Source organism: Amyelois transitella, chromosome 10 (genome assembly GCF_032362555.1).
Source record: "Amyelois transitella isolate CPQ chromosome 10, ilAmyTran1.1, whole genome shotgun sequence".
Taxonomy (NCBI): domain Eukaryota; kingdom Metazoa; phylum Arthropoda; class Insecta; order Lepidoptera; family Pyralidae; genus Amyelois; species Amyelois transitella.
Genome location: NC_083513.1, coordinates 3,002,462 through 3,022,545, shown reverse-complemented (window position 1 = coordinate 3,022,545; position 20,084 = coordinate 3,002,462). Strand labels below are relative to the sequence as shown.

The 20,084-nt window shown below is 37.6% G+C and overlaps 2 protein-coding genes across 10 annotated transcripts in view; one reads left to right on the top strand and one right to left on the bottom strand.

Annotated features, from left to right (window-relative positions):
• Positions 1-152: 152 nt before the first annotated feature.
• Positions 153-12,946, bottom strand: LOC106137680 (eukaryotic translation initiation factor 4B). Of its 7 annotated transcripts, none has more exons than XM_013338558.2 (15): positions 12,821-12,946; positions 12,248-12,358; positions 11,529-11,719; positions 10,364-10,471; positions 9,810-9,898; positions 8,939-9,075; positions 7,500-7,611; positions 5,956-6,051; positions 5,558-5,625; positions 4,162-4,327; positions 2,740-2,824; positions 2,450-2,489; positions 2,067-2,197; positions 1,398-1,700; positions 153-1,061 (listed from the first exon to the last, which is right to left on the bottom strand). In XM_013338558.2, exons 1-15 carry the CDS (start codon positions 12,831-12,833, stop codon positions 996-998), a joined length of 1,716 nt encoding a protein of 571 aa, XP_013194012.1. In that variant the 5' UTR covers positions 12,834-12,946; the 3' UTR covers positions 153-995. The 7 variants fall into 7 exon arrangements, with proteins under 7 accessions (XP_013194012.1, XP_060801965.1, XP_060801966.1 ...); XM_060945982.1 differs by having other exon boundaries at positions 5,956-6,048; XM_060945983.1 differs by having other exon boundaries at positions 11,529-11,716.
• Positions 12,947-15,695: 2,749 nt separating this feature from the next.
• Positions 15,696-20,084, top strand: part of LOC106137474 (tyrosine-protein kinase Fer) — a 33,326-nt gene continuing 28,937 nt past the window's right edge. For all 3 annotated transcript variants that reach the window (XM_060945974.1, XM_060945976.1, XM_060945977.1), the window contains exons 1-2: positions 15,696-16,164; positions 17,133-17,323. In XM_060945974.1, coding sequence (XP_060801957.1) covers positions 15,969-16,164; positions 17,133-17,323 — 387 coding nt within the window. In that variant the 5' untranslated portion in view covers positions 15,696-15,968. The remainder of the gene's footprint in view (positions 16,165-17,132; positions 17,324-20,084) is intronic.

Sequence of the window (20,084 nt, the reverse complement as noted above, 5' to 3'; positions counted from 1 at the left end):
GCATAAAGAAATCAATCTTTATTTGAAGTAAAGTTCGAAAGAAAATACATCGAAAGTGATTCGAATATGTATGTCAAATCAAATATATTAGAGAATCTCGTTAAATAACGTTAACAGCATTGTTACTGTTTTTAGGGGATTAATAAGACAAGTTATGTTGTAAAAAGGATTTATTTATAATTCACAATTATTAGAATGTAGTTTACCAAACAGAAAATTTCGCCAGAGCAAATTGATGTCCTGCTGTTTAGTTACATTTTGTTTAATAGTCCTTGTGACCAGGTTTTCACTGGCTGTTTTAACTATACTGTTGGATTTACCATCAATTGATATCAATACGCAGGCGGCCATGTCGCGGCAGTAAGATATACTTGAAGTTTCTATTCGCAGCGCCTCATACGTACCGTAACAATTTCCAATGTAAATATTAAATATGAATAAAATTAACATTCTAATAATAAATCTAAATCAACTATATATTTAACATACAAATTCTAAAATAAAGAAATAAGATTCAGTGTTGGTAGTAAAAGTAAAGAATAATGAAATATTCACAAAAAAAAAATAGGCACCTGTACCAAAAATCTGTTGGAAATTGCATGTCACTGTTGCTTGTTGCAAATGTTCATACAATACTAGTATGTAATAAACTATAGAAAAATTTACACCAATCAGTACAATACGGTCACAATCGCAAGCCCCAGCCTTTATTGTGGCTTCTTAGCATTACGGAATTAATTATGGATTATTACAAAAGGGTGTGACCTTGTAGAAGCGGCAACAAAGGCTGGGGCTGCTGTCGAAGCAGTGCGAACATATAGCGACCCTAATATACACTTATATCCACACCACACTATTCTAATTGAGTCCTATTACATAGACAACGCACGATCGTCCCGGTGCTCCGCAGTCGCGACACTTGACACTAGATACTCGTAAATTTACACTTTACACACGAGTCAATAAATTCAGCGCACACAGTGGCTCCGCACGTGTTAGTCGGAGCCGCCGTCGTCGTCCGCGTCCTCCAGGAAACTAAATTTATTCGACGCTACGAAGTTCTGAAAAGAAAAAGAGAGTTAAACATTATTATACAAAGTAAAATGTTATAGATCAGCAATTAGCAAAGTAAATTGCTGGAAACATCTTGATGAAATTTAAGACAATCTGAGCTGGTTCCCTTGCAGTTGCAGCTTAGTGGAGATCAGACAGGAATCGCTTTGTATAATAAACTGCCTCCAATAGGTAGTAATTCTAGGCTTTCAGAAGAAGACGCAACCGGGACTAACGCCATGAGGATGTTTATTGCATCAGCCGCACATTTCAACCTAGATCCTCATTTGTTCCTGGCAGCATATATGTACCTCGCTTTTTAAGTCTGTAGAAGAAGAGCTCACCGGTTTCTCCTGTTCCTTCAGCTTGGGCAGCGGTTTCTCCTCGGGCTCGCGCTCCCTGGAGCGGCTCTGCCTCGCGCGGCCGTTCCTCTCGGTCGGCCGCTCCTCCTCCGCGGCGGGAGACCGCGGCCTCCGCTCGGGGGACACGCGGCGGTCTCGTGACCCGCGCCGGTCGGGGGACACGCGGCGGTCGGGTGACCCGCGGCGGTCGGGTGACCGGCGGCGGTCGCGTGACCCGCGGCGGTCCACTGATCCGCGGTCGTCGGACGAGCGTCGCTCGCGATCGTCTCTGTAGTCGCGGCGGTCCTGGATAGACACATTTGTGTTATGTATAGGTAGGCAAATTTGTATGCATATAAAGTCGGTGTAGATAATCAGAGGACAGTGAGACATGTTAAGGTGGGTGGCAAAATTTTGCAATTGTAATTCATAGGTAGCTTAAGAGGTTGCTAACGGCTACTAGCTACATAACCATCGCTACATTACAATTTCTTAACCATGCCAATATACAGAACAGACCCTAAGTTTAGTCTGCGTAAGAATCTGTATTCGTAACTGTGACGTTGAACTTCTTCTGAGTGTCATTTACCTATACATAAAATCCTGCTCCTGGAGAGGCAGGCAGGGTTTATTCGCTGTTAACTTTTCACCTACATATAAAAGTAGGTTCACCTTGTCATCCCGGCTCTCCTTGGAGTAGTCTCGCCGCTCGCGATCGTCGCGATAGTCGCGCCTGTCTTTATCATCTTTGGAATAATCACGCCGGTCTCTGTTGTAACTGCGCGAGTCTCGCCCGCGATCATCTAAAAACACAATTTTATTGATGAAAATATTGACTACGACAGGATATAATCATTTCTGATGATAGTCTTGACATATTGAATCCTTATGCCTGACTTAAAAAAAAACTATGTGGCAAACAATAGTTACCTTATACCAGCTACAGGTTTTTAAAACGCGTAGTTTTTGGGTGTTCTCGATATAGTATTTAAATTATAAAGTTGATGTAGATATATCAAGTTAACATGGTTGTGTTATAAAGCAAATTAACTTACCACGCCTCGCGCCGCCACGACGGTCACCGGAATGGTCATTCTGAAGAATAAATTATATACAAATTAGATAAAACGACCAAATACAAGTGCAATGAACTATTATATCTAGTTATTTTTATCCAATTGGGAAATACACCTAATATCACAACCCTCCTGGCGTCTTCAGTGACTCCTGTCTGACTTACATATATAAATAGTGTCCTTTAATACATATAAGTGGTAGTTTATATTTTGGGCTTTCAATATTTGCGACTTGTCCTAAAATCTATATATTTCTTTATAGTACATACCCTACGGCCCCAACGTTCTTTTTCTTCTGTGGCGCGTCTAGCTTCTTCTTCTTGCTTCCTTAGGCGTTCTTCAATTTCACGCTCCCTGAAAGGTGTATTAAGAGTTAAGTGGATGATTGGAGACTATGTTTTATCGATGTCCATTTCTTTTTCATTTTATTTTAAAATTGTATTGAGGTTGTCGGAGGATGAGGCTACTTATCTGTAGAATTTTCTAGAGATATCTACGTTATAAAAAGGCTACTATCACAGTCTAAAGGTTGAGCATTGATGATTCAGTGAATAATTTAATATGATAGGAATTTTTATTATCATTTTGCAATTTAACAAGGCAAAGATATGTATTGCTTATAAAAGAATACTCAATTGTCTATCAAGCACAGTGAACATTAAAGGATGTTTATGTGCATCTAATTTTGCAGTTGCTTGTTAATTTTGTCAGATATCATTTACTGAACTTTGCCCAGTGTTTTAGTTGAGAATTCAATCTTAACTAAAACACTGGGCAAAGTTCAGTCAATGATATCTGACAAAATTAACAAGCAACTTGAGTTATTTCCAAGAATATAAAAATTGACACTGCAAATTAACTTTATTAGATACTTAACGCCAACTTTTTGGTTCATAAATGCTAAAAAATATTAATGTATTATGTTTAGGCACATTATCACCAATTCGTAAATTACAATATCAAAAGGATCGGATAAATATTGCAAAATAATGGCAACTGTTTCAAACGTCTAGACAGGATAGTAGCTGTCTTTGTATGCTTACAAATTATGGTTAACGGCACAAATAACTGGCTCATATGAGGTGACTTTGTTATCACTAGCCAAATTTTCAAAATAGACTGGAAAATGTAATTTAACAATAATGTGCCATTAGTGTAGACTTATTATATATATTCATTCGCTTCAGATTTTTCAAAGTTGGGCAGAAAACTTTGGCTGAATTTTATCCTATATAGAGTAATTTACGGTAAGATATTTTGACATTATCGAAATTCTTTTGATCTCTCGCCCTATGCCTAAATAATTTGTCGGTGTAAAGCGACCGAATGGCGCATTGGTACGCTATTCGGTGTCTGTTGACCATTGATATAGCACATAGGATATATATTTATACCCTCGTCACAACCATGATACAGATCTTGATTGATCCTTCGTGTGCAATGAAACATTAATTTATAGAAGAATAGCATACTGGCTTAGTTTGAGACTGGTTCTTTTAATACCGATAAATACAAAAGATTATATCTGAATAGGTCACCTTGGATCGTATTTAAATAAATTGATTTAATTTCTTAGCGAGCACAAGTTTGGGGCAAGTTTCTCTGGTTTCATGTTTATTAGTATCAGCGGGCTGCGTTTAAGAAAGGGTAGAGTATGGAACAGAAATAAAGAAGCATGTTCGTGTACTCACTTCGCAGCAGTATCGACAGGCTTGGCCGCGCCGAACACCTTCTCGGCGGGCACGGGCTTGGCCGCCGGCCGCTCCGGGCGCTCCTCGACGGGCGCGGCCGCCTCGGGCTCGCGCGGCACGGTGCGCGGCAACAGGTTCAGCTTCGGCCGCTCGCGGGGCTTCGCGTCTGGGAATACACGTGGACGATAAACATAGGCCCGAGAGATTTTACTTCATACAAATTTAAATATTGTTAAACTTGTTTCATTTAATTACTGGTCTTGTATTGTAAAAAGAAACTTTCAATTTAAAGACAAGGTCGGGTAGAGCTAAATAGAGGCTGGTATAGACATCATTCTGGGAAAGTAAATCTTACGGTCTCTTAACTCTTCTAGTAATTAAATTCCCATCTTTGAGATGTGGACAGATATAGCTACGATTTTTCTTCACTGTAGCACTGAGTCGCATAATAGGCTATTTGACTGTATTAAAAATATACATTTCTTTTATGTCATCAGTCTTAATATAATTTTTTGGAGCGATTTGTAATAACGCGAGATAAAAATATTGCATTATTTAAACAAAATCCGTCTAAGAAAATTAGGTTTTTATATGCAGCTGTCACGTGACTAAAAACGAACGTGATTGGCTATTTCTATTATGACGTCAATTATCCATAAACAGACTGTGGATCGTACCGTTCCTTAGTGTTCGCTATTATTTTTCAAGATTTTATAAGTGTTTGATCGCTCAGGATAAGTCAGATAAAATAGGTATTTAATAATGGAAACCAATTCCGCGAAAGCTGACAGTCGAAACCTACCAAAAGTGGACGCAATAATGGTTGGAAGAAGAAATCTGGATTGTCTTTGAAGAAGGTTTCTATGCTGCCGAACTGAGGAATGTGAAAACATCAATGTAAGTATATCTTGGTAACCACTGATCTTAGATCATGATCTGAAACCACTTCTTGCGAATATTCAAATCCATCGGCATAGAAAAAAACAGTGTTCGTAGGAGATTTTATTGTTGTATTAGTGCATTGGCACTGCATAACATTTATAGGAACTCATTTTAATAATTTTCACACATATGACGTGGCACAAGTTAAATAAAACCAAGAGAAAATCAAAACTTTTCGAAACACCAACAAGCTTTGTATGATATTTACACGAAATTTACGTCACTGCATGCCATGGCCGCCATATTGCTAAAAGTCGCGTTTTGGCGGCATATTTGAATATTTCATTTTCTTTTTCGATTTTTTAATAAAATAACTGTAATAAAGGCAGAAAAGTATTTTTGTAGGGCTCCTTATAAACAAATAAATACCCTTAGATAGTTTTTAAAACTTTGTCAAATAGCCTATTGTTGTAAATCAGGTTAGTGAAGTTTCATATGGGACTTCAGAATTTACCTTCTCTGGGTGGAGGGTCACGGTCACGATCACCGAACCCGCGAGAACCAAATCCTCTGCCTTCCCGGCTGCAAAGAAAAAAATATTTAGTTAGTATAAACACATACGGAAATATAAGCGAAAACAATATGTACATTCACCTAGTGCAGATTTTACCATGATCTATATGGGTTAGGTTCCTCTGAAGAGGCTTTCCCACGAAAGACTCCTTTCTAACTTTATTAGAAAGGAGTCTTTCGTGGGAAGACCTGACTTACCCATTGCAAGATCATGGCTAAAATTAAAATACCTATCTCTTTAATTTTGCGTGTTCCCGGTCGCAACTTGCATTATATGCTTCGGAGGTCCAGTAAAGTGGAAAGTTATTTGAACTGATGATAGCGACGTGTTTTGCTTACCTAAAGCCACCACCATCTCTTTCAGCAGTGCGGAATCCATCTCGACCGCCATAACCACTCCTTTCACGCTCGCCATCGCGGCCAAATCCTCGGCTGCTGTGAAATTATTACAAATTATTATATAATGCAACTGACTGCCTATTGGATTGATCACACGAAAATATCATTGTGGAAACTTAAAGTAGGTTAGGGGTCTTTTTTGTATCACAATGGGTTACAAAGTTCGTATCATAAACATATAAGAGGTGGTATACTTTTACAGAAGATAACACAGAATTTAGTAGTTACTTTTACAGAAGATAACACAGAATTTAGTAGTTAGATGCAACCTGCCTTTAAGGACTTCTAGTAACTTGTTCAGTTCAATGCTGTGTGGTTCCCGGCACCTATAGTTCTATCATTAAACCAAAGAACAGTTTGAAGTCTAAAAAATCTGTCAGTTTTTTCAAGTCTGTTGGCTCTGTCTACCCCGCAGGGGATATAGACGTATTTATATGAATGTGTATAATATGTAGTAATCTGTTCAGATTTTATTTTGCATAAAAATACAGAATGATGTGTTTTATATGTATACAACTAAGGAAAAATTCAGTTAGATAGAACTTAAAATCTTTAAGGATCAGAATGAATACTACTGTATTACCTACTGTGTTACCTACTGGTAACCACAAATAAACCCAAATACATATCAACAATATGGCTTGAAGGGTTTATATGTATATAGAGCTGACATTTCATTACAAGAATACATAAATTGACGCGTGCAAAGGAATAATGTCAACAGTCCACACCCGTTTGGAATGTAATGACCCCTGAATGGAATTTCCTGTGGCATGACGACCAGACGAATACCGCCACACCTCTTTCGAAATTAAATTCTTTCGTCATTTTTAGATGCGGAAATACAATCAAATTTGGAATTTTACTACAGAAATAGAATTAAGTAAAAATAAACAAATGATAATGAGTAAATACGCCTTACAATATTCAATTTAACCTATTTCTGTCCCGTTCATGTCTAGGAATCCCGATTGCTTTATGAGGATCATTGAATTTAAAATTTGAACGCATCAAAGACGACATGTTAGATGTACTGAAAAGTAGTGCTTTTTTAAGCTTTGAACTTAAAGCCATGCAATTATGATGAGATAAGTATTTCTGATAGTTGGCTGTCTTAAATACACAAATATAATTTATTTAGATTAATGTTCAATATATTTATAAAATAAGAAAAAATTCAAGTAGACTGATTTATTCACAGAGGCTTTGAACGAAAAATTATCTGCTACACCATTCAATTTTGCTGTTAATCTTTGCATGTTTATCGTCATAATACATTAAATCATGCCTCTTCCCCGGAGGGGTTAAGCAGAGACAACATTTTTCCACTTGCCACAATTTCTGCATACTTCTTTTGTTTTATCCACATTCATAAATCTCTTAATGCAAGCTCGACGGATTTAGGTACCCCTGACCCGATCTTTTGCCAAATCTAAAAAAAAATCTCGCCATATCAAAATAAAATATTAGTAAAATATAATTACCGGTCGTCTCGGTCCCGGCCGAACGAGTCCCGGCCGCCGTACGGCGTGCGCGCGGGCTCGGGCGCGGCGCGCTCGCCGTCGCGCCAGCCGCCCGGCCGGTTGTCTGCACTCGCTAATAAAAAATTTTTTACATATTATTATCAGTTACACAAGGTACTATAGAATACTTTTAAATGATACGCAAAAAGATGTATTACGACTTTTTATGTAACTGGATTAGACACTTCTCTATCGCAAATTAATCTCCACACACCACAGAAGAACCCAGAATATGATTAGTCAAAGTTAAAAAAAAATATGTATATTTTTGCGATATTTTATTGGACTCCTGACACCACCTAAGGCCTGAGTACTGTCTTGATGTATGGGGATAGACTAAATCAATTATAGTTAAACGAATTACGCTCAACATTCCAGAGTGGTTACTGATGCTAATCCTGTGGAGTTAACTTGAAAGAATGAGTTCATTCTTTTACAAATACATCACTCAGAAATGAATAACTATGTCCGAGCAAGTCAAAGATTAGTCTGAATTGAGTTACGGCTTCACGCCGTGTCACAGATTGTACTAAAAATGCCGGTCGCAGGGGTTTCCAAAGACACAGGGGGCAAAGTCTCGTCCAATAAGGGGTCCCCGACGAAGCCCGAAGATCTGCGTTTCTGGTTCCCCTACCATCGCGTCAGCGATGCCTCCTGCTAGAAGGTAAATGTGACCAAAATACAAACAACCTTTACTCAGACCTTCCCGAGACAAATTGAGCAATTTGAACTAAATTTATGATGTCTGTGACTAAATATGTACATCCCAACAATGGGGTAACATAGATATATACCCCTTATGTGGATTAAGTTCATAAATACTAGGTGTCATGCTCTGTGAGTGTGTCCCAAGTGCGACATTAGAACTTGCTCGTAAGAAGATTACTCATTTATCATCATTGTGATGTAATTCTGTTATCTAATATGCAATTGTTTTACTTTTGATATCAACCTTTGAAATAATATGGTTACACATCGTTTTGTAATAAGTGTAATAAAAATATGCAAATAAAACAGGATAAAAAGGGAGTGCTTCTATTTTATCACCAGATATCTAGAGGAAATTTTTGCTTACAAGCTTTTAGGAAAAGACTGACTGTATATGCCTGTGTATGTGCAATATACAAGGTGACATTTAAAACAACTGCATCCTTTTAAACATAGACTATACCCATGCTTCTGAGCCGTTTGAGCCTATTTTTATTTAAATTAAACGTCATCATTTTCACATTTAAAAAACCTTCGAAAACTACGTCACACGCTTTATTAACACGCACTATAGTGTATGGTCCGCTCATTGATACTAGTGTTCAAAAAGCTTATTGATATTTGTCTTTTTCGTCAGTGTTTATGAGTATGGCTAGATGTATATGTGTTAGAATATAGGGGTGCATGCTCACAGTCGCGCTCCCGCTCGGCGCCGCGCTCGCGCATGCCGTCGCGGTCCATGACGCGCGGCGCGGCGGCGCGCGCCGGCTCGGGCGCCGAGCGCGGGCCCGAGCGCCAGTCGCCCATCGTGCGCTCCGGGTCGTACTCCCTGTCACAGAAGGTATATACATATACTCACGTCTACGTCCCTTGCGGGCTAGGCAAGCTTTACTTTTATACTAGCTTTTGAGCGTGGTTTCGGTCCCGTGACAAATGCCAGAAAAAGAAGTAGCCCTTGTTACTCCTGAAGATCTATTCTATGTCTGTCCCAATCTTCTTCCAAATTATTTCCTCCCAATCTTTATCAATCCAACAGTTTTTAAGGTAAATACGTGACAAACATACATAAACGCAAATGTTTTGATAAATTAAAGACGTACAGGCACGTCTATATCCCTTGCGACGTAGATAGAGCCAACGGTTTTGAAATTACTGAAAGGCCATGTTCATCACTTCATGATGGAATTTAAATTCAAATAGTGACAGGTTGCTAGCCCATCGCCTTCAAGAGGAATCCCAAATTTTTAAGCCTATCCCATAGTCGCCTTTTTACGATATCCATGGGAAAGATATGAGAGTGGTTCTAGTACGTTCGGCGTACCATTTATTTACCGAACTTTCGTGGCCCCTATCGCAACCGGAGTAGCTACACTATAGTGTTTGGAGGCCTTTAAATAAAAAAATACATCATTTTGTCTCTGTCGTTACTAATGACATAATTATTAACACAGATTTGTATTTCTGCTATGCTAAACACATTTCATTACCATTGCACGCGCAAAAAATCTCAGAACAGATGTGAAATTCGGCAATACAATAGAAAAAAAAAAAGGGTGTTGTTACCTGTCTCGGTCGGAGCGACCCCCCCTGCCCATGCGCCGGTCGTTATCCTGCGTAGCTACATCTATCCGTATTCTTCTGCCGCCTATTGTCTAAAACATAAAATACAATCTCACAAACATGCTTACAATGTCACCCTTTATGGGAATTCTGGACCCCGAATTTGAAGAAATTTCAAAACAAAGCAGATAATCGCAAACATTTTTAAACGTATTATAAGTAGGTAACTTCAGATATTAGAACAATGGTCCTTTTTTTCGGTGCAGGTAAAAATGAAGTAATATTAAAAGTTTCGTATTTGGCAAAAAAAACTTTTTAAATATGTGCTTATCTTGCGGGTGCTAGATCAACCTGATCAGTTTAGGTACCTAGGTAGGTAATCTAGGTACCGAACCTGGGCTTTTAATTTAAACCATCTGAAGTCAGTTGACATTAAGACTATCTCTTATAATACCTGTTTAGTACAAAATGTAAAATATTAACGTCAAACATAATTACCATATAATAAAACAAGCCACAATTTGACTAAGAACACAATAAAATCTGATAAAACTTACCAAATCTGGCATATTCATGGCATTGATAAGACTTTCCCTGTCTTCGAAGTCAACATATCCATATCCTTTGAGGCGATCGCCTTCCCGCGGCAATCTCAGGTTGGTAATCTGAAAAATTTTATAATTGAAATGCAATGCCTCAAGAAAAAGACAAATTTATTTTATTTAACTGTTGTACATTATTTGTTGTATACATAAATACATATAGTCACGTCTATGTCCTTGCAGGGTAGACAGAGCTAACAGTCTAGAAATGACTTGGCCCTGTTTAGCTGTATGGCTTTATCATGGAATTGAGATTCAGATAGTGATAGGTTGCTAGCAACCTTCAACAGGAATCCCAAGTTATCCCTTAGTGGCCTTTTACGCCATCCATGGGAAAGATATGGGTTTGATGAAAGATTCTTTTGATACATTTTATACATAATCTCCCCTTTTCCAGAACAATTATGTAACATTATTTCCCTTTCTTTCAAAATTATTTAAAATAAGTAGGTAGGTACTTAGGATTTGTGACCAAACAAACGTTATATATAGGTTATCCATTTCTTAATTGCCTCATTAACTTGTTTCATTAAACAATATAAATATAATAACCCTATATATACATATAAAAATATAATATAATCATTCCCTCTCCACCCTTTCATCCTTTAAAGGGTAGTCATGTAACATGATTATCCCTTGGCTAAAGTTACTCAAATAACTACTTAGGATTTGTAACCAAATCAAGTTTGGCAATAGGTTATCATAACATAATCACTTCATAAAATTATTTCTTGATGTTTACACAAGCACAATTTATGGGTATGATAAACAGTATATTGATTGTTACCCAGTTGGACTATCGAAGCCAAAACATTGGCTAGGCTGATGCGTTATCTTTGATTCTGGGAATTGAATATCACTGGAAGTTTCATATTGCATTTTTGGTAATGAAAATGTTCATATAGACATTGTGTGTCAGTATCACAATAATTTTCATCATTCATTAATCCTGATTAATCCTGTTACTCTTGAAGGTCTATTGTGCTAAAAATCTTTTTTCTACTCTTTATAATTAGTATGGTTATGCTGGATCAAAATTCTTCTGGAGGCTAGTGGGTTTGAACTTTTAAATAGCTAATGCAAACTGAACAAAAGTAGGTTTCAATAAAATACCAACCTTAAGGCCATCAAACAGCTCTGTGATAGCTGTTTCATCAACATCGTACGGCAGGTTTGAAATGTGTGCAATGAAGGGTGGTCGTCGAGGAATGGACTCATCATCAACGGCCAGCCCTCCGCGGGCAGCTCGCGAAGCGGACGGGAGCACCACCGGCGCCCTTGGTCGCGACGCGAACCCAAATGTCTCTGCTGGGAAGGGCACAACAATTTAAGACATACTAAGCCAAATATCTAATCTTTTATACAGAATGATGAGTTTAGACTGCAAAATGGTACTCATTGATATTTCATAATATACTGATATTGTTTAATATTGTAATAAAGACCCTCAGTAAACCAGGGAGCAGGCCAATGAAAGACTAGTCTGAATTGAGTTATGACTGAGCATCATCTCGTAGATTGTGCTAAAACAGCTGGTCACAGGAGTTTCCAACAGTGATGGCACCTATGCCTCCACCCGACCCACTGGCCAGGCATCCCAGGCTTGGTGCCGCACTGTGATTTCTGGTTCCCCCGCCTTCCCGGTTGAGGAAGCATCCGGCTAGAATGTGTTTGGAAACACTGGAGACCTTTACTCAGACCTTCCCGAGGCGGAATGAGTGACGAACACTCGGTGAGTGCGCCCCTGGTACGAGATTAACATTGGCCAACCATTACCCTTTCTTTCATCATTGGGTCAGTGAGGAAAATATACATAATTATAACCATTTTACTTACGTTCTTCATCTACGGAATCCGCCCAATTGTTTATTGTGGGAATAGTGGTCGGTTCTGCTATAATGTCTGTGATACTTGCTTTGATCCATTTTGATTTCTTTGATTTCTTGCCTGGAATTAAGCGTAATATTGATGATCAATTTAAAGTGAATTACATAGAGGATATCGTAGCGATGACGCATGGCGAGTGAACGACCTACTCCGATTTTGGAAAGCGGTTATTCATGGACTCAATGAAAGGACAATTAACATTTGTGGCACATCTGTTCAAGTTCACTTTTTCTAACCTCTATGAAATTGGTTGAACATGAAGATATTGATTTGGAACCATGTTCTGGTGAAAATACAGAGTTCTAAAGTTAAGAAATGTGGCCACGCGGTAAATCCAAACGTCCGCAGAGGTGAAACGATGACACGTTAGCATTATTAGATAACATTGGAACACTTCAAGAATATCTCATTTATGAAGATGAATCACATGCACATACTATCGAATGTGTAAAATTGAATAAAACGTTCAAATTAAAAGTAAATTCAAATTTTTTTTCACGTGACAAAATTAAAAGAACTAACCTGCAGCGGCCATATTACAAGGCTGGGGCCTGTGTTGCCACTGAGTGACAGTTGCTACCTTGCAAACTTGCAACTACATTGAAGCTTTCATTGCCATTGACAATACTAATCTCCCAATAAAATCTGAAAAATGGGCGTCCAGTACATAGTGCCCTCTTATTTAAAATTATTTTAGTCTAAAATTTAAAACAACGATAAACCTAACCTACGAAGATATATGATTACCATAGGGATATTTGTTAACTAATTGCTGATCTGGGGACTCGTGAACTTTGAAAGGCAATATGACTTATTCTCCCTCTCTTTCTAGCTTTGAAGTGAACTGAACTGGTAGAAAGGGAGAGAAGATAACACACACTGTTATGTTAAAATATTCTACTTAATTAATTGGGGGTCGCCATTCAATTCAACTACTATCTTACACTAGAAAGAAAGAAAAATCTTTATTTGGCGCAAGATGTAACAATTCATTTTCATTCATAAACATAGAAATAAAAAAAAATACATGATGCGACCAAAAGGGTTTCCACTCAGCATATGCATGTGTATATAGCTTACACAATGCGCTGATTTTCAGTGGAACCCAGTACGGAGGCTTTGCCATTCAATATGAAGGATACATATTAAAAATATCAACACAAAAGTAGTAGTTCATTAGCGCAATCATGCATGAAGTATTTATAAATTTTGATTAGAACTGATTCTGTTATAAAGACAATACCTGATTCTTTTTAGTATGAGAAATAGGAATAAGTGCTTTGTTCGATTGGTGAAATGTTAAAGGATAATTAAACAGATGGATATACTTAAACACGCACGCTGTACCCATTTTATTTTTTACCTTATTTATTTTCTTGCTGTAGGAAGTTTTCATTTATGATGTAATTTTATGCGACGATTACAAGATGAGAATTATGAATAATATCTCTTTTACAAGTAAGATTTTCCCGAAAATTGTTGGTGATATATATACTGGCAAAACAAATGTCTACATTGTAAGTGTTGCAAGTATAATTACAGTATAATCTACTAGTTAGTAGGTAGACTTCAGGTTTCCGGAAAGGAGTTTTTTGGACTGGAAACCTTGGCACCAGAGGGTGCAGGATGTATTGATTTCGTACTAGGTTACTCGATACGCAAGCATTCCGCTACAATTCCTTGTTAGAAATATATTTGTAATATATATCTGTTATTGTTTTGCAATTTTACCACGCCACTTAAAAACAAGTTTATGAAAAACAGATATTAAAAGTAAAATTGTAGTGAGCTTCTTTTAACTGACCTTCTTCAATTCAATTCTATCATTAATAGTTCTGTTGTTTTATTTGTTTTGTAAACTCTTCATTGCACATAAAAAATAACTCTGTATCGCAGAACAATAACTAAAGTCGGCTTTAGTTATATTTTATAACTAGCTGTTGCCCGGGGCTTCGTTCACGGTCATTGTTTCTTTTAACGCAAAGCCTATCCAAACAATAATTTTTCGAAGATGAAAGTTGTAATATTCTTATATTATTGTCAGTATACCTAAAGGCTTAAAGATTGCTTTGGATAACTTTTGGGAAATGTAAGATACAATCATGCCAAAATTAACGATACTAATTTATAATTAAATAGCATTTCACGCGGTTTTGCTCGGCACATTGTCGATCATAGACAATGCTGCAGTAACATACCTACTCACATCTTTTTTTCGGGATGAAAGATTTATCATCTCCTTCTTAGTTCTTCAGTTTGTTTGTTATCTCTTCATGATTTACCCACTCAACCAATATTGAATCTTTGCATGAACCTAGATAAGTAGTTACTTACCCTACCTAATTAATTACTAACTAGTAATTAAGTAGGTATTTCTCAACGCGTAACTTTTAAGATTCAGTTAATACTGTAAAGCAAAAATTCAATACTTGGCGCGTACTTTGAAGCACTTACAAAGTATTTATTTACTGTTCCCAAGGAAAATTTTCCCGGAAGAATTCGCGGAGAAATTTCATTGCAATAATTCCTAAATTTCCAGGGAAGAAGAAGAAGAAGGGAAGTTGTAATAAAATAAGGGGGGAAATATTTAAGTGCATAGGCACTATAAGTAATATGTTTTTACGACATCAATAGAAAAAAGAAATATAACCACTCCATATCATTCCCATGGATGTCGTAAAAGGCGACTAAGGGAATGGCTTATAAACTTTTAATTCTTCTTGTAGGCGATGGCCAACCTGTCACTTTTTGAATATCAATTCTATCATTAAGCCAAAGAGTTGAGCGTGGCCTATCAGTCTTTTCGGGATTGTGGGCTCTGTCTGCCCTGCAAGGTGACGTGATTATATGACTTTCCAAAAGAGCCGACAGCCTTTTTGGACTTTTTGAAAACCTTAAGTTTAAATGATCAACATCATATATATTGCTATTTTATTTTAAAATTTAAATAAAAGTAGACCAAAGAACGCTTTTGTTACCTAGAAATATTAATATTCGAGGTACTCTAACCCTAATTTTCAAGTACGCCTACAAATATCGTTTCTCTGCAAAAACACTCATTTGCAATGATCATTTTTGATTTTTGATACTAAAATAATATTTTTTAAATGACGACCGATCATCATTTGTATTTCTATATAAGTACCTCGTACTAATCAAATTTATCGTATATAGCCGTGTCTGGCACGGGGGCTTTTCTTCCAGACCTCCAATCCAACTCGGTAATATCTAACCCATAAAAGAGCTTCTTATATAACTCACTAGTTCTTAATAGTTAGATATTAATTTAAATCCTAATTGTTATTGTTGTAAGTTCTAATAGGTAATAATACAAATTATCGGAGAGCGCCTGAGCTAAGCCAAGCCTACTTCGGAGTTTCAACAAACGGCATTCAGGTCGCGCTTCGCTGCTGTGCGCTCGTCTCGCGCGCTCCGTACGAAAAACGTTCTATCGAAACCATTTTTTTTTTCACTTATTCAACCACGGCCTTTCGTGGTTAGCAACAAAAAATTCGAAGTTCCAACAGACTTTTTTTGAATTGACAAAATTTAAAAAAAAAATTATTTTTTATTGTTGGATGACGTTCACAGTGCCGGTGATAACGGATAGTGATGTGAAATGTGTTGTGTTTACGTCGCAATGTGTGTGTAGTGGATTGTTTTGTTTACGATGGGGTACACTGTGAGTGGCGCAGGGCGGGCGGCGCACGAGGCGCTGCTGGCCCGCCAGGATGCCGAGTTACGGCTGATGGAAGCTATGAAGAGAAGCCTTCAGGCCAAGATGAAGAGTGATCGGGAATATGCGCTAGCTCTTTCAGTGGCAGCAGCCCAGGGTCAGAAGATGGATAAGTGTGAAGAGCTCAATGGTGAGGATTTGACACATTCTTGTGTTATTTTTAGTAGGTATTTTGAACCTACCATATCAACAAAAAGTTTCAACGAGTTCTATCATAATCCTGAAAGAGATTGCGAATTTCAAAGACTAAATTTAATAACTTTAATGTCTATTTCGACTTAGCACATACCTATATATTTGTGGTTATCTGTTACTATTTATATTTGTAAGTATTTACAATAATCAACAGAACTTCAGTTTTAACGACTTGTGATTATGTCTACCTCATTCTGACTAAGTACATAATAAAAATAAAGTCATCTTTGAAATGTTCGAAAGAGAGAAGGTACACGTGACTTATTCAACCAATCAGAGCGCCATGTCGTTAGTTAAGTTGCCTTCTTATTATTTTACGCGAAGTTCGGTAAGTTTATCAATTTATGGACATCATCTCAAAGAGAAAGAAAATTGGGGGACTTAATATGTAGTAATAAATGAACTAGCGACACGCCCTGGCTTCGCACGGGTGCGGTCGTGAGTAGGATATAGGTACACTTGTCAACTGCAGTATCCGTAAATGAACTTTACTTAAACGTGTCAAGAAAAATGCAGTAAGGAATATCCTAAGACTGATGAATGGAACTTAGGTATGTCAGAACATTTTAAGAATACCTGAAAACACTCTACTTCCATTTACACTTCATGGCTAACTATAAAAGTGTTTCTTTGATCAAAATTTGTTCCAATTCCACCTAGCTGTTATTTATTCCGCAGAACCTCACATCAGGCTGCGAAGGTATGTGTCAAGAAAGATTTTTCAGAATACACACATATGCGATGTGAGAAAGCCTTTCAGATATATTCACAAAAGAAAATCACAATTCTTCCTTAAATTAATTTTTTATGTTTCAGATAATCATTATTCCCATTCTTTTCAAAGTTTTTACGTGCTATCGACATGTACCTAATTCAACAAGTTTTCTTGTTTATCTTCACCAGGATCAGTGATAGCGTCAGCATGGCGCACCATGACCGAGGAGTGGGAGAACACCAGTAGACTCATCAAGGCCAATGCCGAGGCCCTGGAGTCACGGGCCTTGGACCGCCTCACTACTCTCATGACAGAGAGGCGGAAGGCCAGGAAGGCGTATCAGGAGGACCATAGCAAAATATCCTCTCAATTCTCACAGGTATGTTGCTATAAGGGTTGTTTTGAAAAACCTTTCATTTATCTTCGAAGATTTCATCGAGTTCAGTTTGGTTGTCACATGGTGAAATAGGTATTTATCAAGGATAACGTTACTCACGTGAAAAATACTGTTAATGCTTATATTTACACTATATTAAGTAAAGTGTTAACCATTATAGAATTTACATAATTTAACGAGAATTACATACTTATTACAAAGCATACAAATACTTATCGAAGAATATTGGAATTAATACATATACATAAGTTGATTCTGATGAAGCGTAGGTTAAACGACCAAAACACAAACCGTATTAGGTACTAAACCTAATTAGCTGATTTCGGGCAAAAACACTAACGCGTATGATATCTTGTAGTTGCTACTACAGTAGAATTTATTCATATTTTGAACATCTATAAGCTTATCATACTAAATTAAAATAACACCGTGTCGAATCACGTTCCGCTGACGATAACAGAAACTGTGACTCATTAAATATTTGCTGGACTGCGTGCACTATTTTGAGGAAGATAGAGCACGTTTTCCGCCTTGTTCATCATTAACATGCTGTCACACACCGAACGCGAATATACTGCAACAACACGATCCAATAAATTCCTAAATCATGGGAAATAAAATACCCCATTATTAGCCTTAAGCCATGACTTTTCATTCGATATTCTTCTAATGAAAAAATCTGCCACTATTAATAAGGTTCTCTTTGGCATGCCTGTTAACTGTTTAATTTACCCAATAACACCTCGTAGACTTATTTTTTGAGAAGATAAAAGGTTTCATGTTTATTTCTTATCTTCGTCTTTTTAATCACTTTCGAGGGTTTTCCATATTCCTTTGTTACATTACGAATGCATTGGCTGCATAAATCTGCGGCAGAAGAGTGTCGCCTCTAATGCCGTTACGATGACCGGTTCCGCAGCCCTGCTCCCGACCCTTCCTATCGCGGATCTACTCCCAGAACCAACGCATAATTGCCTCAAACGGTGCAAATGAAAACTAGGCCGAGGCCGGTTTTCATTTCAGATTTCTACCTAGTAATCACAATATGTAAGGTAGTAGGATTCACAAACAGATCGATATTATTGAATTATTTTTAAAAGAGCTGCAAAACAACATAAATCGGATTCAGTAAACTTCACAAGATTTTTATTTCTACAAAACAAACTTCTGTTGAAGCTAAACCTGTTTATCTGCATTAGGTTTTGAGCTGCACAGATATCATTACCGACGCCGCCGCGCCGTTCGCTGAATTGGGCTTGTTGCCAATTTTTTCGCAGAGATGTAAATAAAACAGCGATCCTGGCGCCGTTTAGCACACGTAATAAGCACGCGTTTGTTAAAATTTCATTTGGATTGGATCTTTATTGACGTTGAAGTCTGGTATATAATAATCTTGTACCTATCTAAAACTTAGTTGTTGTTTTGAATGCAAATCGATTATATTACATGAATGGCTGAAGTGGTGGCGGCCGTGATGTGACTAATGCTTTAGAAAGTTTGGCAAGACCGCCATCTCGACTGTTAGCGACAAGAAGGACATTTGTATGCCTGAGAATTGAATGACTGATGTCAAAGTAAGGACCTCCCGAAAAGCGTGGGTTTAACCGAAAAACAGAACTGTTGTGTCCACACAATAGCAGCATTGTCTTTAAAGATATTTACTAGCGCAGAACTTCGATGAACAAAGGAAATATAGTATCGTGTAGGATGCAAAGATGTAAAGGTAAGTTTGGGCAAGATGAAGATCATATTAACATGAACAGCAAGTTTACCGTAATATCCTAAAAAATAAAGCAATCGATCAAATCGATCAACAAACAAAGACCGAGCACAGATTACGGTAGACTTGACAAAGTGAGTGGTGCACTAAGTCGGTGTGGTCTCTCGTTCTGACGTAACTCCGTTTGGTAGTGTAGAAAAGGATGTAAAACATAATTCTGCGATTTCTAAACGAGTCGCGTATTCTGACGCTCGGCATCAGGATTGGTTGCGCGGCACCTGTCATCGTTCATTGGCCTGCCTGCGCCTGCGCCGCGGCGCGTGCACCACTGATTTCTTTACTTTTTGTCGCTATTATTTTTAAAACTTTTTCAAGGTTTTCTTAGTTTTAGTAACTTTCACTTTTCCTGTTTTTTCAGGTATAAATGAACACTTGTTCTTATAAAACCTTATTTAAGAACGTTCACGTTTTTCCCTGTAGCCGTAGCTGTAGCCGTTAAAATCTTGAATTGACTCGCATGTCTCTTCATGACCGTTAGTTCCACGAAGTTGAGATTTGGTAAATCACTTTAAATCTGAAAAGACGTCATAATGATGAACCTTCAGTCTGTTGACTTCTGAGAATTTTGTCGCAACAATGGCGTAATAATGCACATGAGGTGCGGAAAAACCAACAGCGATGTGTCAATTCCATCTTGTTAGCTGGCGTCGGCCGGAGATGGCCTAGTTAGCTTTCAATAGCACAGATTGAGAATTGCGAATCGGCTGTTTCTACGTTACCAAGCAAATAAAACTGTGCTAACTGGGCCACAGAAATTACGAGTGGCTTGTACTTAGAGATTTCCGCGCAGCTGTTGATATTTCGACCTACTTACATCAAAACTATCAGTTTCATGCCTGTTGTAATAATCGTGTGTTTTGTCTAATTTAATAATATAAGACACAGGTTTCGAACTTACTTTGGAGCTAGTTCAACCTGCGTATTTGTCGAGAACATAAAATAATTAAAGAAATCATTTACATG

Excerpts from the sequence above, each read along its gene's own strand:
- LOC106137680 (XM_013338557.2), bottom strand. The coding sequence starts at position 12,556 with ATGTTCAACCAATTTCATAGAG. Across the intron at positions 5,626-5,955 it reads AGAGATGGTGGTGGCTTTAG|CCGGGAAGGCAGAGGATTTG; the intron begins GTAAGCAAAACA and ends TTTTCTTTGCAG. Across the intron at positions 1,062-1,397 it reads TGAAGGAACAGGAGAAACCG|AACTTCGTAGCGTCGAATAA; the intron begins GTGAGCTCTTCT and ends TTTTCTTTTCAG.